General features: G+C 41.6%; 1 protein-coding gene across 1 annotated transcript in view; it reads left to right on the forward strand.

Annotated features, from left to right (window-relative positions):
- LRRC1 (leucine rich repeat containing 1) overlaps positions 1-27,278 on the forward strand; it is a 134,260-nt gene that overhangs the window by 44,623 nt on the left and 62,359 nt on the right. Inside the window, exon 2 of the mRNA XM_045498554.1 lies at positions 6,385-6,502. Within this exon, the coding sequence (XP_045354510.1) occupies positions 6,385-6,502 (118 nt within the window). The remainder of the gene's footprint in view (positions 1-6,384; positions 6,503-27,278) is intronic.

The following is a 27,278-nucleotide window of genomic DNA, read 5'->3' on the forward strand; positions in this document are numbered from 1 at the left end:
AACTTCATTTGCTGAATATTATTTCTAAGATTCTTTCCTGTAATGACTTAACAGTTAGCTTTCACTTTCATTGCTACGTAGAATTTCATTATAAGAATATACTTCTGTTAGATCTACTGTTGATGGGTATTTGAGTTATTTATAGTTTTGGGCAATTGCAAATAATTCTGTCAAACACATTCTTTTATGTATTCTGGAATAATATGAGAATTTTTTGAAAATAGTTATAGGAATAGAATTTCTGAGTAATAAAATTAGTCACTTTTTATAAATCTCATAGAAAAGAACATTGCCAGATGATGCCAGATAGACAGTTGACCCTTGAACAACGTGGGGGTTGTGGGTGCTACCTCTTACCCTCATCGACAGTCAGAAATCTGCATATAACTTTGACTCTCCCAAAACTCGACTACTAATAGCCTCCTGTTGGCCGGGGGACTTACTGATAACATAAACAGCTGGTTAACATGTATCTGGTATGTTGTATGTATTATATACTATATTCTTAGAATAAAGTAAACTAGAGAAAATTGTTATTAAGAAAATCATAAGGAAGAGAAAGTACATTTATAATGCTGTACTGTGTTTATTGGGAAAAAATGCAGTTCAAACCTTGTGTTGTTGTTCAAGGGTCAACTATGTCCTGTATCATAACCTTTACCATATCTTCACCATATCTTTATCAAGAGGGTTGGCCAAAAAGACAGTTCAGATCAAAGGGGACAGGAGTAGGGATGTGATGAGAGTTACGTGGGCATGAAAAGGGGCCACCGTTTAGTTGAAGGGTTAGAGTGAACCTGGGAGGGAAATCTTTGAATCAATTTGGGGTCATTATAGCTGGAGTCAAACAGTTTTTTGGGAGTTTAATGACTTTTTTTTAAGTTTCTGTATTTATTTTGAGAGAGACAGAGATAGCACCAGTGGGGAAGGGGCAGAGAGAGAGCGAGAGAGAGAATTCCAAGCAGGCTCAGCACTGTCAGCTCAGAGCCTGACGTGGGGCTTGAACTCACGAACCATGAGATCATGACCTGAGCTGAAACCAAAAGTCAGGACGCTTAACCCACTGAGCCACCCAGGTAACCCCCTGGAGTTTAATAACATTCTTTATGTTGTCCTCCAGGTGATTCTGTAACAATGTTTTATGTTTACCCTGGGGAGGAGAAGTTTGGGCAGTGGGGGAACAATTGACTGATCCTTGGCCATATACTAATTAAAAAGGACATAGCTGTTTTAGGACTAAGATTTCCCATGTCCCTTTCTAAGAGGAAGGGAGGTACCAACACTCTGCCAAAAGAGAAGGAAAAAGAATCTTGTCAAAATGGGGAATGGGAAAAGGAAACATGCTGTTCAGCCAAATTAGAGACTCTGCATCTACTGAAAACAAGGGTGGCTATAAGAAGGCTGTGGTGTGGCATAACAAGCCAAGGCAGTTTGGGTTCCTTTGCGTGTAATTGTACACAGTGTCCTCCAAAGTGGGCCAGTGTGCTGTAATCAGACATGGTATATAGTTGAAGAATGGTGTCTGTGTGTTGTGTCACATGATTGCTCTGTGCTGCAGCACCCTGCCAAGACAGCGACATGAATTGTTCTGCATGTGCCCTGGCTAATGTCAAGAGAAGGCAGAAGGGCTTATAGCTTGGTGGGTTTTTTCCCCAGACTATCTGAGGAAGTAGAAAACTTGAGGATTTAATAAAGTCTTAGTGGCGTGGTGTTGGTCTTAGAAGAAAATAGTTAATTTAAAGCATTTGGATGCCAAATTAAGATCCCATCTGGGTAATGAGGGGAGGATTTAGGAAATACTGTTTTCATTTTGGGATCCTGTCAGATGGGGTTGTTTTTACGTCTGGTTTGTACATCCCAAGTTGAATAAAGTGGTGTTTGTGACAGGCTCTCTTTGAGGATGCTTTTAATATGCAGAACAAAACTTAAATTTGTCTGCTGTTATGATTTACACTAGATGTGGGGACTTGTAGGCTGTTGTTTCCACAGATGTAAAATGAACTTATTATTCACTTGCAGATCTGAGTACCTTAGTGACTTGATTTCTTGTATTATTTCAGAATGGTTCCTGAATGTATGGAATTGGTGATGGTTTTGTGCTCTCGCGGTTCTATCTTTCCTGGAGAATAAAGTGAGCTTTTCATGCTTGAGTAAACACATTGATGCATTATGAAACTGTCAGACTCTTTGAACAATTGGCATAAGCTCAATTATTCAAATATGTGACTCTTTTGAATGGCTTTTGTGTCAGCTAATGCTTTCGTACAACCAGTATAAAGAAATTTCAATACCTTTCCTTTAAGAAATTAAATCTCAACTGTATGATTAAAGAAGTCCACAGGATTAGTTCTTTCATTGAGCACTTTCATTATCAGGTACAGCTAATTGGTAGTAGTGTCCATTTGCTGAGATTCATAGTTTATTTTATTTAAAAATATCTTGCATTTTTTGTTAAATAATTTGAAGTTGTGCATTTTCCTTATCACCTAAAATAACTTTTTTTCTTGTGTTCCCTTCCTGTCAGCATGCACACATGCTTTTTTACAGTGTACCTGCAATTTTTTCTTTTAAAATTATATCTGCATTGTAAATCTTTTTCAAGTTATATGGTCTTTTTAGTAATTATTTAGGTCTCTTACTCAGTATTGAGTTATTTAATAACATGCTGATCATTTCCCTTATTTTACATATATGTTTTCCAGTTTTTCCTTTTCACTGATAATAATGCAAAGACATACTGTGCCTTGTAGCTCGTTTTTCTTATTTTCAGTTACTGTGTGTTACAAGGACAGATGCTCAAAAGTATTGTTATTATGTCAGTGGACTTGAAAACTTATGTTCTATGTATTGCCCAATTGCTTTCCAAATGACAGTGCCTTCTTTTTGATTATAGAAGTATATAGTCCCTGAAGCTTATTAAATAGTAGCATTCTTCAAAATTATCACTTGGAGAAGCCTGTAATCTTAATAGAGACTTTTTCCTTTGTAAATGTAATTTATATTTTTAGCAAAGCACTATATGCAAATAGTTTTTTTTAAAAATCCAGTGAGCTTCATTCATAATGTGACAGTGAAGTACAGTAGCCCCTTGCACCTCCTGTCCCCACCCCAGTTTCTGACTCTTGAGAAACCCCAGCTCCTGGCTTTTCCACTGATGTATGCCCCAACACTGCTAAGCTTGCTTTTAATTTGATTTTTTTTTTTCACTTTGTAGTTATCTTTTGATTTCTTTCTACGGAAGATGTGGCTTTAGTACTTACTGTTTCTTCTCTATCCTCTCAAAATTGACATAACGTAAATTTTGCTTTTATCAATATGTGGATATTAAAACATTACGACCAATTATTGTTCATAAATGAGTGTTAAATTTATATTATGAATATATAAGAATACTTTATATTTTTTGTTTTTCGCTTACTTTGTTTTCTATGTTTCTAACTTATCGACAAACAAATCTTTTTGATCTTTTCAAACACATCAGATAATCCCACAGATGTGCATTTCCCTCCCCCCCCCCAAAAAATCTTTCTTCTGTGAACCTCCCTGTTGTCTGCAGTGTGGACCAGTCGCTCTCAGGGCCAGCTGCTCAGCTGACATCTTAGAAGTCTCTTCACTCTTCATTTCTGGGAATTTCTTTTGTTTCTCTCTGTTTTGTTGATTCTCTGATTTCTGGATCTTCGATCCTCCTCCTTTGAGATTTATGCTCACATTTAATGGGTTCCTGAGGTGCAAGGAAGAGGCATTTTTTTTGAGACCATGCATGTATAAAAATGTCTTTATTTTGTCATCATACTTGATGTAATTTTAGGCTGGGAATAATGTTTTCTTGGAATTTTGAAGGCATTGCTCCATGACCTTCTTACTTTCAAGGCTGCTGTGGAGTCCATCCCCTTTCTGATTCCCAATTCTTTGTTAGACCCCCAACCCCCACCTCCTGGTCTCTGGAAGCTTTTGGAATCTTCTTGTTTCTGGCATTCTGAAGTTTTATATTTCCTGGTATTCTTCCATGTTTCTGGCATTCATTTTATTGGCCATATGGTGGACATATCCTAACCGGAAGATGCAGTCCCCTGTATTTTCTTTTGGAATACCTGTTAGTTGGATATCATACCTTGTAGACCAGTCCTTGAATTTTCCTGTCTCATTTCTCTGTCTCGTAGTCTTTTTATTCTACTTTCTGAGGGATCTTGTTAACTTTATTTTTCATTTCTTTTATTAATGCTACATATTTTTTAATTTCTAAAAACATATCTTCTTCGAAGCTTGCTTTTTATGGTATCATGTTGCTTCATTTTCTCTTATTTCTCTGAGGGTATTAATTGTATTTTTTGGTTGACATGGGTACTCTCTTGCATTAGGGGCTTTCCTCAAGTGTCCAGAAAACCTTGGTTTTGTTGAAATGACAGATCTGGGGTTGCATGACAGATCTGGGGTTGCTTGTGTGGCTCATTTGGTTGAGTGTCAGACTTTTTTTTAATATTTATTTATTATTTGAGAGAGAGAGAGAGAGCGCGCGAGAGCGCGCGCATGAGCAGGGTAGGGGCAGAGAGAGAGGGAGACAAAGAATCCGAAGCACTATCCAGGTTCTGGGCTGTCAGTCAACACAGAGCCTGATGCAGGGCTCGAACTCACGTACCATGAGATCATGACTTGATCTGAAGTCAGATGCTCAACCACTGAGCCACCCAGGCGCCCCAAGCGTCAGACTCTTGATTTCGGCTCAGGTCATGAGCCCAGGGTCATGGGATAGAGCCCTGCATCAGGCTCCACACTAAATATGGAGCCTACTTAAGATTATCTCTCTTTTTCTCTGCCCACTCCCCTGCTTGTGCTCTCTATGTCTCAAAACAAACAAACCAAAAAACAACAACAAAAAACTAAAACAAACACCCCCCCCACACACACACACACACAGACATGAAAGAAAGGAAGAAAGGAATAAAAGAATAAAGAAAGAAAAGCAAGAAAGAAGGAAAGAGAGAAAGAAAGGTTGATTGATTCAGACACTTGCGGGGTGGGGGGGAGGGAAGGTAGTTGGAAGCTCTTTGTGCATGGGTGGGCTTGTAACCTGGGGATTCTCTGTACTGTACTGTAATTCGTGTCTGTAGGGTCTGTTCTCCTGCCTGGGAACCTGACTTCGGGAAGGGGGTGGAATCTCACAGGGCTTTGACTCAGTCCTTCTGTTTTTAGTAGGGTGCCTCACCCTGCCCTCAGCTGTGCTTAGAGTCAACTCTTTTAGAGGGAAATTTCTGGTCTCCTGCCTGGCTATGCAGGGTAGAGAAGAGGATATGGGGACCTAACTGTTCTTTTTTTTTTTTTTTTTTTTTTCAACGTTTTATTTTATTTTTGGGACAGAGAGAGACAGAGCATGAACGGGGGAGGGGCAGAGAGAGAGAGGGAGACACAGAATCGGAAACAGGCTCCAGGCTCTGAGCCATCAGCCCAGAGCCCAACGTGGGGCTCGAACTCACGGACCACGAGATCGTGACCTGGCTGAAGTCGGACGCTTAACCGACTGCGCCACCCAGGCGCCCCCCTAACTGTTCTTTATATAAATTTTCAACCAGTTCTCCTTCCTTCAGAGGTCACCTGGACCTAATTTCCTATTGACTCCTTACTCCACAGGGTTGGATTTCAGCGTTGTTTGGATTCTTTTGTTAGTTCCCATTGGTTCATCTGTTTTCTGACTTTAAGGATTTTGTGGCATGTCTAGTTTGCTTCTTGTCCTTTCTCATTTTTAATTGTCTTCATGCATTTATTTCATATTTTTATATTTATATCCATTTTGTATAAATTGTTTTAGTGTCATTTTAGTACAGTTTTAAAGGGTGCGGGGCGGGGGGCGGGGGGAGGCATGTCCTCAGTATGCCCTGGTTAATGGAAGTATGCATACTTTGCTTTCGATTGGTCAAGAACAATTTGTTCCCTTTGCACATTTGTGGGATATTTATATACTTTCTGATGCACAGTCATTTCTATTAAAAATGTCTTTTAAAATATTTTATTCTAATTTTTACATAATTTACTTAACACAGATTGAATATCATTTTCTGTAAGTAGAAAGTGTGACCACCCACTGGATAGTTTAAAGGAGTAATTACCATTCTCAGTGAGCTACTTACTCATTTTTAAAAACTTTTCAGATAATTGTAGATTGATAGGAAGTTGTGAAAAGAGTACAGAGATGTCTTTGTACCCAGTTTATCCCAGTGGTGGACTACATGACTATTATATGACTATTACTTAAATATCAAAGTCAAGAAGTTGACGTTGGTACAATGCTCATTAATTTTTAAAAGACATAGTGTTTTAAATTTCATATGGGGCAGAAAGTGTACATTGCAAATATATGTGAGACCCATGCAAAACTATTTTGTCTTTCAGCAATTTTTCCAGCTAGTCAAATTACGAAAGCTTGGACTTAGTGATAATGAAATTCAGCGGCTCCCTCCAGAAATAGCAAACTTCATGCAGCTGGTGGAACTTGATGTGTCTCGGAATGGTAAGAAAAAGATTCCACTTGAATTGTCCATTTGTCTCTTCTGGTGCTGAGGGCAATTTTTAGTAAATGTAGCTGGATAAATGCTGTTGGAGTTGCTTTTTCCGGTGGTTATGGAAAAGCTCTGTGTAAATTTGGGGATGAAATTAATGCCATTACTGAATAGTTTAGTCAGCTTACGGGTATTTACCAAAAATGTTTAATAGCACAATTTTTAGATGATGATTTTCTCAAAGTAGGTTCAGTCTGATTCAGAGAGCCGGAGAGTGGACTGGGCAGTCATAATACCCAGCCCCCTCATTTTACTGAGTGTGACACTGAGAGCTGTTGGTGCGGTCATTCACCCAGTGCTCAGAGGCTGCTGAGGCGAGGGGGAAGGGCGGGGCGGGGGGAAGGTTGGATTGTCCGGCTGTGCTCCTGTGAGAATCTGTCTCCCTGCAGTGAACAGAACAGCTTGCTGTGCAGGCATCGTCGTGAGATTGATTATTCCTAATTAGGCCACTGATGATTCTGCACACTGGGGTTTGTGTGGTATATTTTGTGAGTTTATTTTGATTACCAGGTTTCACTGGAATGATGAAGTGCTTCCTTTTTCTTGAACATTCCAGTAGGATATCTCTATCCCATTTAACCTTTCACTTTTAAGTGGATACCCTGGTTTAACCTTGTGGATTATAGCCCCGACAGCACTCGTGGAGTGGGCCGGAGCCCCTGCCAGTGACAGCAGACATGATTAATTACTTTGAGTTCAAGTGGCAGCTCCCAGTGGTCCTGTCTTTAGTGATGGAATTCAGTTCTTGCAAAGACTCTGGTGTAACTTCCTCAGGATAGGCCCCGGCGTGCTCTGAATTATTTATACAAATGATGATCCTTTCCCTTCAAGTTTCTGCTCAGTGAGCCTCAGATCTGGATCTTTCATTCTCGTGTCTTCCACAGAAACCACAAGGCTCAGGTACAGAATATTTTGGTGGGTCATTGTCATAAGACAGCATTGTAATCAATGCTTAATTGAAAATGTGAAGAAAAAACGGTTTTACCCCCTACTTTTAACAGCTGTTAAATTTTTGTCATCTATCAGATCCCACGAATTGGAAACTGTCTTTAGGCCAGGCCATATGTTCTTGACATAGACTCTACTTTTATTTTTCTTGAGAATTATTTCTTATCTTGAAGGTAATGGAAAAAGTGAAAAAATCTTATTTTTTGGACTGGCTGATTGGGTTGCAGAGGACCCAAATCTGCTTAGGTAAAGGGTATTGGATTTTAAGGATGGGGGTGGAGCTAACATTCCAAAAGCATTGGCACGGAGCTGGCATCGGACACTATGTTTGGAGTTTCATGGCCTCTGTCTTATGGTGTGTCTGCTTCTGTTGGTAGCTGCTCTGTTCTTCCCTCCCTGCTGACCTGCTCTCTTGGAACTGGCCCCTCCAGGCCCAAGTTGTTGTGGTGCCTTGCCTTGCACTTTTTGGCTTCTGACCCTGCTGGGGCATCTGTTTGCCAATGACACATTTCTAAGTGAGAAATGGTTGCTCCAGCTCATCTTTTTAGGCCAAGTATAAACTACAAGCTGTAGGTCACAGGACACCCTGATGTTTGGCTCCCCGGAGACAGGGGTGGCAAGTAGTGCAAAGCTTGACCCCACCCCTCAGCACAGATACAGCTCCCCTTACACCTGAGTGTGGCATGGGGCAGGCATCTGAGGCCAGAACTGCTGCTAAGCTATCCTATATCACATTGATCTAAAGTATATATAATTGAGGGGCGCCTGGGTAGCTCAGTCCGTTGAGTGTCCGACATGGACTCAGGTCAAGATCCCACGGTTTGTGGGTTTGAGCCCCGTGTGGGGCTCTGAGCTGTCAGCACAGAGCCTGCAGCCAGCTTCAGATTCTGGGTCTCCCTCTTCTGCTTCGCTCCCGCTCACTCTCTCTCTCTCAAAAGTGAATAAACATTAAAAAAAAAAATTAGGGGCACCTGGGTGGCTCAGTTGGTTGAGCATCTGATTTCGGCTCAGGTCATGATCTCAGAGCTCGTGAATTCAAGCCCCGTGTCGGGCTCTGTGCTGACAGCTTGGAGCCTGGAGCCTGCCTCAGATTCTGGGTCTCCCTCTCTCTCTGCCCCTGACCCACTCGCATTCTGTCTCTGTCTCTCTCAAAAGTAAATAAACATTAAAAAATTTTTAAAAATTCAATAAAGTATATACAATTGAAACTGCTATCCCTTGTCTCAGAAATTATATGTTATGAAGAATCGCTGGCAATTAATTCTATAAGGAAGCAGTGACTTAGGAAAGTGGCCACTGAAATCACACAATCTGAAGAAATAAAAGAGCAGTTTTGAAATTGGCGTTAGAAAAGTTCTACCACTTTCACATCTGCAGTTTCTTTCCATTCTTAGCTAGAAAGAAGGGCCACATGCTTCCTCCCATGTGTCCCTTTATACCTTCCAGCATACTGATGAAAGAAACTAGACTTTTATGGAAGTCAGTGTCAGGACGCAGAATGAAGTTTCCTTTCCTTCTGCAGGTATTGGGAGTTTTGTGAAGGATCCTGCAGATGCTGTCACCTTATCAGGCTTATTTGGAAATGCTGAGGGGAGGGGCGCCTGGGTAGCTCAGTCAGTTAAGCATCTGACTCTTGGTTTTGGCTCAGGCCCTGATCTCATGGTTTGTAGGTTTAAGCCCCGTGTTGGACTCTGCGCTGATAGCGTGGAGCCTATTTGGGATTCTTTCTCCCTCTCTCTGTGCCCCTTTCCCACAGCTAATGTGCACACACACAGTCTCCCTCAAAATAAATAAATAGACATTAAAAAAGTGCTGAGGGGAGTTAACCTCCCCCTTCCCCTATGGGCAGAGCCTTGCTCTGGCTCAGTAGCATGAGTGTGTGTGTGTGTGTGTGTGTGTGTGTGTGTGCGCGCGCGCGCACGTGTGGGCGTGATGGACAGTGTGGAGGAGGATGGCAGGCAGGGTTCCAGGCTTTCTTTGAGGTTGTGAGAAAAACAGAGATGACAGAACAGAACAAGGTCATATTTAGTTTAACCAACAGGAACATGGGTCTTAAGCTATTTCCAGGTCAGGCAAATCTCACCGTTCCCTCTCTCTTTTTTTTTTTTTTTTTGCAGATTAAATCACAATGAATTTCCTAGGCAACTGAGTAGGTAAATAAAGGTTGTGAAGTCTCTAGCCTGAGAGGCCGTGTGAATACCCCTACTCTGTATGGATACAGGCATTTGTAAGGGTTTGCTTACATCTGGAGGCCTGGTGGAGCCTCTAGTATTCTGTGGCTCCGGCTGAGACTGCCCTCCATGATCAGAGAGACTGTTCCTTTTAGTCCTTCCCTAGTCCCTGAATTGTAGCAGGTCCACAGCCAGAGCTCTCTGTGTCATGGTAGGACCTTTACTGGCTTCCTCAGTTCCTGATTTTCCAGAGAGCATTGCCGGACCATGGAGGAAGGCAGGGTGTTGGTATCAGACCCCACAAGTCTTTGGTTCAGTGCTTGTCAAACTTCAGCATGCAGTGGGTTTTGTTAACCTGCAGATTCTGATGCAGTAGGGCTGGACCGGGGCTTGAGATGCTGCATTGCTGGAAGTCCCCAGGGGCTGAGTAGCAGTATCCACAAGCTCACTACTAACGTTCCTTCAGCAGCTTCCTGTGGTTATGAGCGTCACTTTGCTCAGGTCCCATGGGCCCTACACCTTCTCGCATGGAAGGTGGGAAACCTTCAAGATACTACTGGTGAAAAGCTAAGATGCTGTTGACCTAAGCTCGAGTTGGCCTTTCAGTCCAGGAGCAAAATTAGACGTGTTCTGGTGTTCCTTAGCTCAAGTGAGGAAGAGAAGACAAGTTTTGTATTTGTCTCCAGAAAAATCTACAAATGAGGAGGAGATAAGTTTTTATAGGCTTGTGTCCTATGCCAAGTACTGCCAAGACCTCTAAACCCTGATTTTGTGGCTTTGTTCTCTGGCATTTCAGGCACAAAGTCCAGGGGATTGTGTATTGTGTTAGAAATGAGAAGAGTGAGCTTAGGAAGGAAGAGTGGTGCTTGTAGGTTATATATAGGCTGTGGAGACCTGTTCTGGAGTAAAAGGAGAGAGAGGCTTGGGATGAGCACAGTTTTGCCCCCGAAATGGCTGGATGTGGTTGGCAGGCAGGACTCTGGGTGGGAGCCCTGGCCGTGTTGCTCAACACCTGGCTATGGACAGTGTTTGGCTGTGTCCTGTGAAGGAGTAGGGACGAAGCACTGCTTCCATACAAACCCGGTGAGAGGCGAGGAAAGTGACACATTTCTCATGTCCTAACAGTGGATTATTTTTTTAGTCAGGCAATAACTAAAATAAACTGGGGGTAAAAGAAACTAGGTGTTTCCCCTGACTGTAGATTAAAGGATGATTGGAGTGTATAAAATTGGTATCCGAATATGGTGTTACGATGCCTAAAGAAAGCATACGGCCCTGATTTAAGGTCTGAAGCAGTTTTCTGTGGTAAAATGCTTCATGTCTGTTTCCTGTGCTCACTGATCCTTAGTTGTTGGAGGGACACGACCTCTGGATACGTAAGAAAAGGTATTACTCCATGGTACTATCTTGCTATCCAGGAATCTCAGGCCGACTTTGTTAATGCATCATGAATCCTGCCTGAAGGGTTAGTCACTTGAATTTTATAGCCTGTGCTGTTATTTGACTTACATCACAGTACTGTATCATTATCCATTTAGTTCATTTTTTTCCCCAAGTGTAAGGCATATACCACTGGTACTGCTGGGGATGATTTTAAGTGGTGCCACATAACAGCAGTTTCTAATATTGAGTCATGGTGAGAAAGTTAGCATTTTTGTAAAAAAACAATATTCCTTTTGGATTGCCTTCTGTAGAACTTAGTAACACTATGTTATATGTATCATCACACTTATCTGCTATATGCGGGGTTATTAGTTTCTATCCGTGATAGTGACTTAAAGAAGTTGGCTTCCTTTAGAAATAAATCTCACTCAGATTTGAAGAGGTGATTTAACAGAATGAGGTAAATTCCAAAGAACACAGGTACTCTACTAGTGTGGCCATCATTGTGAAGGTGGACAGGGATGGCTGGCATTGAGGGGTCCCACTGATTAGTATGAGCATTTCAGACCAAAGAACCCATGGGTTTATTTCACTCTGGGGCACACAGAAAAACACGGCCAGCGTCCGCACACCCTGCCTAAGTACTTCGCAGACTTAACAAAAACCTCAAGGATAGTTTTAGTACAAATCGTCACAATCACCAGGACAAGACTTCAGAGTGAGCAGATAGACAACCTGTCTACAGTACGGGCCTTCGTCCCACAGAGTCCAGAAGCCAGACTTTGCTGAAATGCATGGTTCAGTTGTCCTGTGTCCAGCCACAAGAAGCCGATCAGTGTCTGTGGTCTGTGGCTGTGGGTTTGTGTAATGAAATCCAAAGCCCGTTTTGAAGCCTCCTGAAATGACCTTGTATAACACCAAGCCTTGGTGCTTCTGAGTATGCCCTGAAAAAAGCTCTTTCTGGCAAGCAATACATCCAGTGTGCCTCAAAGTCTTGCTACTTAATTGTGAACAGTTAGCCTTTTTTTTGGTAATAACTACATACACCCACACCCCAAGTGTGGCAGAGGCCAGTTTCTACCCATGCAGACTTCAGACTAGCCACAGTCAAGCCATTGTTCTCTCTTTTCTCATTGCCTAATTCGTGCCTAAGTTTAGTGCTCTCTCTTTAGCTCTGTTACCTGCTCCAGTGGCTGGACTTCATCCCGGCCCCAGTGACATCCCACGAAGAGAGGCCCCATGGGCCACTCTACCTTGTGTCTGGAGAGCTGGTCACTTTCCAAACCAGAGCTTGCTGTTTTACCTTTGTAAGAACTGTGACTTTCCTATCTTGAGCCCTTTCTCTGTCTTAGCTTGTACCTGTGCTTTTGTTAGGAAGAAGGGTTAATACAGAAAAAAATAGAATTTGCCTTTTTCTCATGTTTTAATTCCAGATAATAACAATTATTTTTAAAGCAGAGGTGGAAAGAAATTAGGCTTATGTGATATTTCTAGTCACCTCAGCGTGCTACAAATAGTTTTTCTCCCCCCACCCAGGGAGCGTTGTTGAAATGTGAAGATATATAGAAACCATTTAAAACACAGAAAAAGGTGAAATCAACTTTTCAAATAGCCCCCCCCCCTTTTGGATGATATAGAAACATCAGTGATATTTTAGCAAATAAAACTGAAAACCCATCACAGTTTAATGTTACACATTGTTAAATCAGAAGGGAAATTCTTAGAACATTGCCTTTGCTCCAAGTGTTTTTGGCACTCTTTCAGAATTTGTAGTGCATAATTTTGCATATCCTCAGACCAGTAGTTTCACTTTGTAGTGTGGATTGGTTTTTAAAACCAGCCAGACATTTTTAAATGCCAATTTAGGTAAATAAACCAGGACACTGACAGTCTTACGTTAGTTACTCCTTATCTGCTTCAGATAGAGCAATTTCAAAAGGGTTGTATAATAATTCTGATCAATAGGAACAGCTCTGAAAACCATATATTAACTACCAAAGGGCAGGCACATCTTTAAATGTATTTTCAGCATATATGTTTTTAGAGTACAAAGACAAGCTTAGAACTTCATGACCATGTATCTTCGAAGTATTCCAGTATTGCTGCAGACAAATTTTTAGCATTTCTCCTTCAGTATTAGCTGCCTTAAAATGAAATCTGAGCTTGCTTTTTACGTTACGTATGAACCATTACAGAGATCTGCTGTACAGTGATTTCATTAGTGAAATAAAATCTAAATATTGTGTATTTTCTTATTCAGATAATCTACAGAAACTAAACTTTGTTACTATAGATCCCTTTTGATGGCCGTATTGACACTTTTTGCATTTTTTTCCCTTAACTTTTCTCCAGAATATCTGAATCCTTTTTGCTCTCATCACGAAGGGTTTCCTTAGGTTGCCTGCCTTGTACTTCCTTTTCCAGAATGTATAGAAGAGTAAACTATTGCTATTTATTATGGTAATATAGCTTAATTTTTGGTTACCAGAAAAGTTGTGATTCTCCTGAATAAGTTGTAGGTTTATGTAACTTTGTCTCTTGACTTTTTTTTTTTTTAATTAGCAGGTTTATAATAGAGATGATAACTTTTGCATTTGAGAACGACACCTCTGAATATATTTTTTAGGTCAGCAAGCTCTTTGGTTAGTTCCAGGTTCTTTGAATTCTTTGTCTACCTTCCTCCCTCGTCCCCTGCCCACTTCATTTCATTCACTCGGTCTTCAAATGCTATGCTCTGTGTTAGATACCGCATTTTCCAAAAACAATGGTAGATTTACATAGAGCTAAGGCAGAGTTAGAGAAGCAAAAATAATTGTTTAAAAAAAATGGTTTCTCCTGAAATAAAACAAAACTCCAACATGTGGGATGACAGTTTCTGTTCACTTTTTAATTAAGCAATATATGTAGGCATGGCTTTGACAGTTTCCAGCTCTGAAAGTGATTGCAAGTAAGCGGCCATATTACTTCATTTTGATCTTGCTTTTGAGGCCACCTACTTTGTCATGTGAATGTGCCTTGAGCCAAGTGACGCTGAGCCTCTGGGCAGCTAAAGGCTGGGTGGCATCTCTGTGTCAGGATGGTGACAGCTACACTCTGCTCTGAATGCAAACGGTGCTCTGAGCTTATTAAGCTGGAAGAGACACAACTTAGGAAGGGGTGGAGGATCCAAGAAGGAGAAAGTGAATGAGGAGCTGCAGCTTGAGGATTATATATAGAAATCATTTGGTTTTTAAATTAGCTTTATAAGTGTTGAATAAGTCTCCAACCTGAGGTATCTGCGCAAAGCTAATAATGAATTATGACTCTGAATTATTTTGCAGTTTGAAAAAAGGCTTGGACCCTGGCCTCTTTTTTTTTTTTTTTAATGTTTACAGTTATTAACTATAGCCCGTAATTACTTCAAGTAAAATTTATTGAGCACCTACTGTATTTATCTAAGGCTCTTTGCCTTATTCTTCCATCCCTTAAGGAAGTAAATGTACAGGCACAACAAACATATGTGAAGAACTGCACATAACATCTGTTACGCTGTTATATAAATAAAGTGATGGGGCCAGCAGAGGAGTGTCAGTAACTGTAACTGATTGAAAGAAGCTTGAAGGAAGAATGTGTTCTTTTGGTTTGAAATTGAAATCAGGCAGGCTTTAGAAATTCTCATATTTTAGTTGTAAATTTGGAGGGAGTTAGTAAGTAGATTCCTCAGCTGAGTGTTTATTGTTACTTGTTGGAGATTTTTTTCAAATGTTTGTTATGGATTTACAGAGTCAGAAATATCCTTAAAATGCAAATATCTCAGCACTTGTCTTTTAGGTATTCACTGAAAATTTTTAGATTTATCAAAAATCAAAGAAGCACCCAGTACATAAGAATAACAACTGAAACTATATGAGTTGTCATCAGATTCTTTCTCATTATTGTACAGCTGATTACTGCTGTGTTGTAAAGGATTTGTTCTGCCAGGTGAAATGCTAAGCTCCGTGTAGTAGTCAAGATAGACTGACTATTGATTAAAAAAAAAAAAAAAAAAAAAGCCAAAATCTCAAGTCCTCAACACATTGAAGAATTTTATTAGTGCTTGACTTACAGTCCAGTTCGGGGGGAGGGATGTGGGAGTCAGGGGAGACAGAGAATAGGGAAACGGGTGGTGAGAGGCTCTATACAGTCAAGGATCCAGGCTTCTTCTTAAGATGTTACATCTTCACTCAACTAATAGCTTCCGAGGTCCTCGTGGGAGGGGGAGACATTGGGGGATTGTATGTGGGCAGTTTGTGTGGATCATGTCAAGAAATGCTGTACATCATTTCCATCCATGTTCTACTGGCTAATTTTATGCCCCCAACTTAACTGAAAGGAGCTTGGAAATGCTGTTAGATATTTGTACAGGAAGAGAAACCTGGCTGTTGGTAAACACTAGCATCATCTACCACAAATGGCAAATAATTGAATGCTGCCATTGTATGGTTTTATGTCACTGGTCACATGCAGGCCTCGTAAACACACACACACACACACACACACACACACGATTATGTTGCACTGTCACAACCTTCCAGTGAGTGACACATTTATGGGAAATTTAGATACGTGTCAGTAGAGGACAAGGTAGCTTTCCTTCCCATTTCTGCACAAAAAATTTTAAACCCAGGAATAGATGAACAGGATTGATAGCCATGGTTGCTAATCATTGGCATAAAATCTGTGCAAGCATGCGTAATGTTTTCTAATTTGAATTTTTAGAAACTAAAATATATTTTGAAAATTAGAATTTTATATTTGAGGAATGTTTGAAGCTCTTGCTCTAGGCAGTATGGGATCATTAACAGTTTTCAAGCTAGGGATCACCATCTTGGACAAGCTACTTAACCTCCCTGTGCCTCAGTTTCTTCATCTGTAAAATGGAGATATAATAGCCCTGACTTCATAGAGATGTGACCCTCAAAAGAGGCTGTGTATGAAAAGTGCTTAGAACAGTGCCTTGTGCATAATGAACACTCAGCATTAGCTGCCATAACTAATCCTGTCATCATCCTCATATTGGGTCATGGAGATCTGAGCTAGCACTGTGAGATTAAGAATGAAGGGCAGGGGGGCGCCTGGGTGGCTCAGTCGGTTGGGCGTCCGACTTCGGCTCAGGTCATGATCTCGCGGTCCATGAGTTCAAGCCCCGTGTCGGGCTCTGTGCTGACAGCTCAGAGCCTGGAGCCTGTTTCAGATTCTGTGTCTCCCTCTCTCTCTCTCTGACCTTCCCCCATTCATGGTCTGTCTCTCTCTGTCTCAAAAATGAATAAAAATTTAAAAAAAAATAAAAAAAAAAAGAATGAAGGGCAGGGGCGAGGACACCACGGGTTTGGAGGCTGGAGTGATGTGGGTGAGGGGGGTTCCTGCCTGAGGCGCCATCTACACACCAGGTGCCACGTCCAGCCATTGTGCCACCTTGTCACCCCTGTGTTTTGTCTAATTCACACGCTACTCCTGGGAGGTGGGCAGAAGCATCACAGAATGAATGATGAGGAAACGGAGCCTTGAAGAAGTGCTATGTCCCAAACTGTACTTGTACTTAGTTGTGGGGCTGAAATAAGAAACTCAGCAGAGTGGCACTTCTAACTATTTTTGGAGCATCTAGAAAATGATAAAGGTAGGCCTATTACTTTCTGTCTGGGTTAGAGAAAGGATATAGACAATACTGGGACTAAGTTCTTCCTGGATTCAGAGATAAAAACAGGGAAAAATCATTAAGACATTTAAACTCCTAAAAATCTACATAGTGAATGAATCCAATCACTTCTAAAATTGGCCCACCCAGAGAGGAGGTGCTTTGTAAATCTTCTAAGGCTGGAAATGGAACATCATCTAATGAAAGATGTGTGGCTTTCGCAATAAGCTACTATGTCACACTTCTAAGGTAATTGTGCTGTTTTGACAAAAGATCACAATCTCATAAGATTGGTGCCTTGCTAGAAGTGTAGAACAAGGAAAGCCAAAAACTAAGACTGCATAGGATTTTACCTTAGAAAGAAAAGAGATTAGACAACACGAACGTCCCTTGGAAGCAAGTGTAGCCTTCTTTTTTATCCATGGGATGGTTAAGATCATCCCATTCTTTTCTCAGGATATGAATATTCACCAAACACTGTCATGGGCATTTAATTCTCTGATATGAACATTGAAGAGAGGTGACGGATAGGCTGACCAGTTGCCTTTAGTACCTAGTTCCTTTAGCATGGCTGATCACTTGGTCCCATGTGAATTTTCTTAGCATGGCACATGCTTTCACAGCCTGATCTTCTCCAAACACATTGTCACTGAGCTGGCAACTAGAAGACTTACCTGATTAACCCACAGAGGATCATCTCTTTGGTGTTACGCTATATGAAGCTATGCCTCCAGCAGCCAGCAAATTTGCCCTCTTTGAAATTCTTTGGAACACCGAGTGGCACTAATTTCAGTGGGTCTTCAATTTCTCTTTCTTTCTTTCTTTCTGTCTTTCTGTCTTTCTGTCTTTGTCTTTCTGTCTTTGTCTTTCTGTCTTTGTCTGTCTTTCTTTTCCTTCCTTCCTTCCTTCCTTCCTTCCTTCCTTCCTTCCTTCCTTCCTTCCTTCCTTCCTTCCTCTCTTGGTAAAATGAATTACGTTTGCCCTAAGAAGATAAAGAAAAGCACCTTGAAAAGGGTAGAGAAATGAATCACTAGGATCATTTCTTTTGTAGCTTATGTTGTTTAAAGCACATGTTCATTGTTGAGAATTAAATAATAGTCAAACACAAAGACACATTATTGGAAAACCAAGAGAACTGTGTGAATCTTTAGAGTATTTATTGGGTGCCTGTTCTGGACTACCAGTAGGCTACGCACTTCATGTGTATATTCTCATATAATATCTCATTGAATCATCAAATCTTCTCCAAGCAGTACCCTGGTATCCTCTTTTTACAGATGAGACAACTGAGTCTCATAAATAAACCACGGGAATGTAATATATAGCACATTTACTACAGGTAGTAATCCTGTACTGCATATTTTAAAGTTGCTAAGAGAGTATATCTTTATTTTTAATTTTTAAGTGTTTATTTATTAATTTTTGAGAGAGAGGCAGAGAGAGAGGGAGACAGAATCCCAAGGAGGCTCCGCACCATCAGCGCAGAGCCCAACACGGGGCTTGCACCCACGAACCACGAGATCATGGCCTGAGCCAAAATCAAGAGTCAGACGCTTAGCCAACTGAGCCACCCAGATGCCCTGTTAAGAGAGTAGATCTTAAAACTTCTCATAACAAGAAAAAATTTTGTAAGTATATCTGGTGACGGATGTTAAATAGACTTACCATGGTAATCATTTCACAATATATATAAATACTGAATCATTATGCTCTACACCTGAAACTTGAATATGGTTATACACTAGTTATACCTCAATCAAAAAAAAAGTGAGTCTCATATTAAAAACTTTTTCTTGGGCACATGGCTAGTGAGTAGCAGAACTGGTATTTGATCCCAGGTTGGTGAGACTCTAAAATCACGGTTCTTTCTCCCCAGTATAAAAGTGTTTTATCTTACTACTGAGGAATGAGCATCAATAATGTTTTTAGTGTATTTTATTTATCTTTTTCCCCCTTTTATTACCAGTTTCACAAAACTGGGATTATGCAGCACATGTCTCTTGCTTTTATTCACTTATTATGGGTTGTGAGTGTTTCCCAAAGCATTATTATTAAATACGTAAATGTTTTAAAAGGCAGATTAATTTATAGCTCCCACCTTTTTATCTTTCTGGAGAAAATACGAACAGATCTGTAACACCTAACAGGAAGCTGTAGATTTCAAAGGATGGTCCGTGTTGAATAACTGACAAGACAGGGGAGTTTCCAGACAGATGTGATAAGTTAAGAGTCAACCAGACAGTGAAGAAAGAGATGAATAAGCAGTTTAAAGTTTCTACCTGATTTAGGATTTTTGTGTTTAGGGGGCACAGTTACCCCCTAATGTAGTTGCGGAGGTAGCCACAGAAAGAAGGTGGACAGCAGCAGACCAAGCGTAAGTGCTCAACTACTTTTAAGGTGCCGTGATGCAGTCAGTTCTGTATTTACCTAACATGTATTTTGTTTGTGAAGGTGCTTGATCAAAGTATCATTACACACAAATAGTTGATGTCCTGAAGTATTTAACCTTGTTGTTGTACTTTTGTTTGATGGTGCTGCAAAGTGTTTGAGAATAGCCCTTCTTCCATTCAGCTGGGCTGATGAGGGATGGGTCAGGATGAACTAGGGGATCTGAGCAAATTAGACAAAAGTGACAGAACCAAGTGCCAGTAACTTAGTACACGTGCAAAATAAAAGCAGCCTAGAGCTGGGAGAGATTCCTGAGTGACACCAGAGGAGCTGAGGAGACAGATCTCTCAGGGGAGGGCTGTGGTAAGTGGGGAGGCAGCAAACCACTGGAGGGACTTGCATGGGTCCCTGGCAACCCTCCTTCCCTCAGCTAACTGCCGTTTGAGTCGTGGTCTGTTTAGCTGGCTAAGACCCAAGGGGCCAAGCATGGCAAGGGCCTGGGCCAGTCTGAAGTTAGCCATAAGTTGAGTCAAATGCCATGGGCATGTGCCTTATCATAATTGCAAATTATCATAATTTGCTTCAAGAAGTCCCTACTTGCCCTGTGCCTCCCCACACACCTTTGAAATCATCACTCCTTTCAGGGGCTTTGCACATTGGCAACTAGAGAGAAACGCTAACTGTTGTGCTTCCTTTACACCAAAGTCCCTGCCTTTGGATTTTGTCGTGGACTGGTCAGCCTTTGGGTTTGACTAATTGGAGCATGGCAAAGAGATGTCCTCCCTGTAGATCTTTGGCATTTTCTGAGCAGATGCTTTGGTCTTCTGGAGCCCTTCCCTGCTGCCAATTGAATTTCATCTTATCTCTAAAATTCTTCTTTTCTGTGTTACCAGCTGTTCTGACCTTCGTTAGGGATCTATATGGGAAGAGATAAATTCAAAGAAATGTTCTAAATAAAGGCATCGTATTTCATATTGAAAAGCACAACAAAATGAATTCCTGGCTAGAATGTATGTTTCACCAAGATAAGGTACATTGGAGCAAGAACAGTTTTAAAATAAGTTTTATTCATTTCTTAACTATTTAACAATCACCAGGTATGTAAGTTACATGTGGGGAGCTAGAGATGGCAAGTCGGTTTAGTGATGGCCCTCGAGGGATTTAGGGCACAACGGTGAAGGGACCAAGTCCATCTGTGATACCAGGACAGTGTGGAAAATCCTGTCTCAGAGATATGCCTGAAGGAGCCTGGAGAGGGAGGATCTCAGTCATTCCTGGGAGGGATGACACTCAAGCTCTGAGGTACAAGTAGCAGGTAGAGATGAAGTTCGGGAAGGGTATTTCTGGGCAGATGAAATTGCACGAGTGTGTGTCTGAAATAGCGTGATGAATTTGGGAAATGCAAAATATTACTGGAGTACATGGCAATGAGATCATGAAGGTTCTCTATACATGGCTGAGGAATGTTTTCTCGAAAGCTATGTGGGACCTCTGAAAGGATTTCCAGGAGGGGAATGGCTTACATGTCACCCTGGCACTAGCAGGAACGTGTAGTTGATTGAGGGCAGCCTGAATGCAGGAGGTCATGTTGAGGGTAGAAAGAGCAGAGAAGGGTGCAAGAGAAAAGGAGATGCCAGAACAGGTGTGTGGGTGACAAGTGGGAGGCTTGCTGGATGTGGAGGGGTAGGGTGAGTGGGAGGATAAACTCCCACTCACCACTGCAGAAGAGATGGGAGACATTAAAGAAAGATCAGGAGGAAAGCTGAGTTTATTTGTGGGCATGTGGAAGGTGAAATGCCTTTGGGATATCTAAATAGAGATGTTCAGTAGGCAGCTGAATATAAGGATCTGAGGCTCAGGGGAGAAATTTTAGCAGGAGATGAAGGTTTGGGAGTCATCCAGGTGTAGGTGATGGTTGAAGCCATGGGCATGAATGACGTCACTCAAGGAGTGGGAGCAGATATGGTGTTGGAAGGGGGAGATGAGCACGCATAATATTACTGTTTAAAAGAAAGCAGAGCAACAGGGCCCCTTGTAAGATTCTGAGAAGTAACAGCAGGATGCTTTGTCAGTATTGTTGACTGGGGTTGTAGAAAAGGCCCAGCAAGAGAATGGCAATCATTGGATTGAATTATGGGATGGAGAGGAAGCCTCCAGATTAATGGGTGAAGTTGTCCTGGATGAAGGCATAGACACTGGCTGTAGAAAGGCAGCACCTTTGGAAGCACCACGATTGGAGGACTGATGAGAAACAGGAGAGTCACAGGAGCTTAACCAAGGGTGGAACCAACGGCAGGGAGCACATCCAGAAAGGCTGCAGTGTAAAAGGGAATGGAATGGTCAATAAATGTGGACTGAAAAGTTTCCATTGGTTTGACATCTGCGAGGTCATCTGTGACAACAAAAGCAATGTCAAAAGTGGTTTATAGCACACATTGTTTGTTTTTTTACACTTTTCCCTTGACTCTGAGAGATCAGAGGAAGGCTTGAAAAACACCAACAATCACCATTTCCAGGAGGAAACAGCAGCAGTCACTGTTTCCTGCTGGATCTGCCAGTTGTGAGGGATGTGAGTGATCCTGATGGTGGTGTATGTCTTGGACAGCTGACTCTATGACATAATTAATGGAGAGATTTCATAACTCTTTGGGTGTAATGTGTACATGTTTGATCGGTGTCTGGCATTGGAATGAGCCATGCAGGCTTTGCTGCTGCCACCGAGAGGCAGACCCAGAAGGCAAAAGGTGGGGGTAACCAGCCACCAATATTCTCTGTCTGGAGTCTGGTCATTAGCTATGGCTAGGACCAGAGTAGACTCAGGACATTTTAAGCCTGCTTATTCCATATTAAGTGTTGAAGACAACAGACAAAGTTTCCTACTTCCAAGACCCTTTTGTGATTGCATTTACCCATGGTGTTTCCAAGTTTACTTTACACCTTGCGATTACAAAACAAAACAAATACACACACACACACACACACACACACACACACACACACACACACACGCAGTATACAGTCATTATAAAAACTCAATGGTGGCAAGTAAAGGAAAAGTCAACAACCTGCCCTTTCTACTTCCAGACTCTCCTGGCCCTGGCTGAGGTTGCCAGTGTTGGGTATCACACTGTAGTGGGCTTATTTAAAAAAAAAAATTTTTTTAGGGGTGCCTGGGTGGCTCAGTTGGTTAAGTGTCTGACTTCAGCTCAGGTCATGATCTCATGGTTTGTGAGTTCCAGCCCCGTGTCAGGCTCTGTGCTGACAGCTTGGAGCCTGAAGCTTGCTTGCTTCAGATTCTGTGTCTCCCTCTCTCGCTGCCCCTCCCCAGCTTGTCCTCTCTCTCTCTCTCTCTCTCTCTCTGTCAAAAATAAACATTAAAAAAATTTTTTTTACGTTTACTTATTTATTTTGAGAGAGAGAGGCAGGGAGGAGCAGCGAGAGAGGGAGAGAGAGAATACCAAGCAGGCTCTACCCTCTCAGCGTGGAGCCCAATGTAGGACTTCGAACCCACGAACCACAAGACCATGACCTGAGCCGTGATCAAGAGTTGGGTGCCTAACCGACTGGGTGCAGATTTCTTGAATTATGTGAATAAAATTAATCTATTCAGAAGCTGGTAGATGACTGGCAGAGGTGACAAGCTTAGCACTTCAATGGAATTAGAAGGTGAGATATTTATAACACATTTTAGATTCTTAAAAAAGGATTAAATCTGAACTTTTACATTGAGTTCAGTCTAGAAACTTTAACTGTGCATTCTGTCTGTGTCAGGCAGTGGGGTACTATCACATGTATTGCAGAAGGAGGAATGACAAGCCACAGTCTACCCCCAGGAATGTTCAGACCCTGTGGGCAAAACCATATTTATAGGTTTAAAATGGAAGACCAGAATGCCCTGCTGATCATCAGACCACAGAGAAAGGGGCTTTCAGGAATGGTGAGAGCAAGTATTCTTTCTGCCTAGAAACTTAGACTTCGAATTATGGCCTTCATTCACTTGGAGCAGCGTTTCTCCAGATGGACTTGAGACCGCCTGTGTTAGAATCCTTGTTAAGACTGCATATTTCCGCCTTAGATAAGGACTATGCAGTCAAACTTCCAGGGCATGATTCCTGGAGTCTGCATTTTAATCTCCAGAAGAACTTGTCTGAATTTAAATTGGAGCTAGGAGCCTAACAGAACCTTAATAGTTCCTGGTGGGGTCACGATCCTGAACAGCATTAGGCTAAAAGGATGTCTTTACAACCTGACCTTTCTTGCCTTCAGTCAAGTCCATAGAATAATGGCTTAAGTACAGGAAATGATTTTTTACTAGTCCAAAAAGCAAGTGTCTATTGTAAGAACCTGAATTACCCTTTAAAAAAGCAAACATTGGGGCACCTGGGTGGCTCAGTCACTTAAGTGTCAGACTCTTGATTTTGGCTCAGGACATGATCTCCTGTTTAGTGAGTTTGAGCCCCGTGTCAGGCTCTGCGCTGACAGCACGGAGTCTGCTTGGGATTCTCTCTCCCTCTCTCTCTGCCCCTTTCCTGCTCATGCTCTGTCTCTCAAAAATAAATAAACAGTAAAAAACAAAACAAAACAAAACATTGAGTTATGAGAAACACTCATTGTAATTCTAAGAACTCCAAAACATTTAGCCAGTGGCAATGCCAGAAGAATATATTTGCATGCCTTGTATGATGAATACTTTAAGGGGATAACACCAATTTTAATGTATAAGTTCTGTTCCTTTTTAAGAAGTTAAATGAATTATAAATAGCATACCCTTTCATCTGTTGACAGCTTACAAAATTTAAGCCTTTAAGGTCTTTTTCTACAGTATTTCTTTGAATCACTTAAACATGTTTTGAGTCCTTTTTAGAATACCTTTTGCATGCTGTTTTCTAATTTAGCCTCTTTTTTAAAAGGGTTACTTTTGGAAAGGTGTACTTGTATTACACGTAAAGGGATTTCTTAAAAATGTATCTTACCTAAAAATGAGGAGGAGGCAGCTAAATTAGATTCAAACACGCCCCCTCCGTCCTTTCCCCATCTTCAACCGAACAAAATAGCTTTCCCTTGATACTTTGCTGTTTTCCGTCCTGAGGCAACTTGACAAAGCCTTCCGTGCACACAGTCTTTACATGTTGGCTCTCTTCAATCTGAGAGCAGAAATAGCTTTCTGATGGAGGTAAATTATGGATGGGAGCCATGAATAATTGTCAGATATGCAGTAAAATGGCCAGGGCCTCATCATTAGTGGTTCCTAACATGGCTGCACATTGGACTCAGTACTTTTTAAAGTACTGCCCTAATCCCACCCTAGGTTGATTTATTGGAATCTCAGGTGGTGATTGGCCCCAGGTGGTTCTAACATACAGTCAGGACTGAGAACCAATTAAGTTAATTAAATGCCTCAGCATTTCTCAGAGGCAGCTATAAGACCCTCTGTATCTGAATCGCCAAGAGTGTTGGGTTAAAAATGCAGACTCCTACGGTGGACCGTAGACCTGGTGAGACAGTTGCTAGGAGTGGGTCCGGCCCCATCATCAAATAAGTGCTCCCATTGATTCCTCTGTACTCTGACCTTGAGAACCCCCAGCGCCTGGGGACACTCAGTGGTTTCCTTAGACCTGGGGTAGGGATGTGCATTGGGAAAAGCTGGTGAGAATAATTGAGAAGCCATGTTTTGGCTAGTTTATCTGGGCCAAAGAGCTGCTCCCTGCGCTTCTGGAGAACTACATTGTTCACTCCTTGCCTTGCACCCTCTCTTCTATTCTGTGTGCTACCCAGAGTGATTTGAGGAGTCTGAATGACTCATTCTAGCCTGTGGTCAAGGCTGTCAATTGACAAACACTGTGCATGGTGTGGGGGTGTGAGAGGAGAACACTGAGTTTATTAGGATGGTTATTTCAGCTGACAGGAGTCACATTCTCATGTGCAAAGATTAAGTATACTTAAAAAGGTTAACAGGAGACAGCAGGGAATCAAACCCATAGAATTCATGCAAAGGAGTGGGTCTGACCACAGGCCCTGATTGGCACTTCAGGGGAGGGAGTCTTGTGGTCTAGAAAGGATGGAGGAAACTTGGGGCAGAGTTGAAGACTTAATTTTTGGATCAGAGCATTCCTCCATTCGAAGACTTAGATTTCCCAAGAGAATTTTGATGCATAAATATCAGTAGTTGTAATTTTGCCCATATTAAATGGGAATAATTAAAATGAGCTGCAATTTTGAGTGAATTTTGAAGTAGGAGATGAATACAAATACCGTTTTTGTTTTTGTTTTTTTTTAGTTTTTGGTATTTAGTTGCTGTTACTGTGAGGTTTAAGTAGACATTATTCAGAATTTTGTTCTAGGAGGAGGGTAAGTAAAAAGAATGCCAGTCGCTCCACATAATTTTTCCTCTTCCCATTATTCTTTGTGAAACCTAATACGTACTATTCTGTATTTTTTTTTTACTTTTTGGTTAATTTATTTGTTTATTCTTTGCAAATCAGGATCTTGTATCTCAAGACATATTTGTGTTCACTTAGCCAAAACTCTGCTGGGGAGGAAAAGCTGAGGTGTAAAGGTTATTTTGGTAATTGTGGCTGGAATTAGGTGAAAACCTCCTGGGCTGGGAAAGTTTTTTGGCAGCACAGGTTACCAAGACCCTAAAATAACACTTTGACAAAGGCCCCTCTGTGGCGCCTTCTGCCCTGCACTGTGCAGAGAGACCCATGTCCACCTTTCTGCCCCATGTTGTGCCTGTGTCCATCTTCCTTTCACAAACACGGGGAAGGCTGCTGCTCAGGCAGGATTTGTGCCTTTGTCTACAAGGCTGGCTGCCTCCTGGGCGAGGCTGGGGTGGTTGGAATAATATGATAAATGGGATGATGCCTTTGAAAAAAATTTCCATTTAGCATTTTTCCCCCCCGCTGCACACCCAGGGGAACAGCTGTGGCAGCAAATGCAGACTTGAATCATGCATTCATATTTAGTCTTGTTTGACAATCCTAGATATTTTTAAGCAGGATCAAGTCAGGCAACCAGCGTTACAGCAGTCAGACTGTCTTAATCAGCCAGCCTGTTTGGCACACAAGGACCTTGTTTTACCCAAGTAGTAAATAATTCTCAATGAAGCAATATGATGCACCGAGTGTGCCCAAAGTCACAACATTCAGTATTTTACTACAGCCTGTCAGCATCTCTTTTTACATGTTTGTTCTGTTCACCACTAGTGGTTTATTCCTTGTAATGTTTGAATTCTGTGTTTGGCCAGGTCTTGACTGGTGGTTTTTTATCCATAATAGGGTCCTACATTCCATGCCAATAGGACCCTCCCATCTTCCTTCTCGCCCTTAATGCAGCATTGCCTGCTGTGTGCATGATTCTTTTTTCATTATTTTTTTTCTGAGAACGTTTCATATTGTGACAACTTGTTTCCTTCTTAAGACGATGGGGTTTTGTCATTTGTCTCTGCTCCGGATAAATGGCTCTCATCCTGTGACTCTGCTCTCAACTAATGGGCCTTTTTTCTCCCAAGACCCTCTTGTGCCCCCTTCCTCATAGCCAGGGTTCCAAAGTCCACATTCTGCAGGCCTCCCTCACTCCCTGCGCTGCCCCCTTGTTGCCTTCTGTGCAAAGATGGGATTGAATGCGCTTCCACAGCTTTCTCCCATTTCACTTTTGTCTGCCCCTCTGCTCATTCTACAGGTCCCCCCGACTCCAAAAAAAAAAAAAAAAAAAAAAAAAAACAAAAACCCCCAAACGCATTAAAATATACCAAAGTCAAGGGAAAAGTTTTTCACTCAAGCTGCAAACTCCTTTTCTCACGCCCAGGCTTTTTGAAGGCATACAGCCCCAGGTTCTCAGGCTTATAGATTTAATGGGGCCTTACAATTTTTTAGAAATGGGACTGTGAAAGAGGATTGCTAACTCTATATTGGTAAGAAAAACTGTCAATGTCATTTAGTCAAAGGCAAAGAGGTTTCAAACTTCCAGTCAGGATATAATCTCTGATTGGACAGAGGACAACAGTCCTTTTATTTTATTATTTTTTATTTTTATTTAAAAAAAATTTTTTTTAACGTTTATTTATTTTTGAGACAGAGAGAGACAGAGCATGAGCAGGGGAGGGGCAGAGAGAGAGGGAGACATAGAATCTGAAACAGGCTCCAGGCTCTGAGCTGTCAGCACAGAGCCTGATGTGGGGCTCGA

The sequence above is a fragment of the Leopardus geoffroyi genome, chromosome B2 (assembly GCF_018350155.1).
Source record: "Leopardus geoffroyi isolate Oge1 chromosome B2, O.geoffroyi_Oge1_pat1.0, whole genome shotgun sequence".
NCBI classification, from domain to species: Eukaryota; Metazoa; Chordata; class Mammalia; order Carnivora; family Felidae; genus Leopardus; species Leopardus geoffroyi.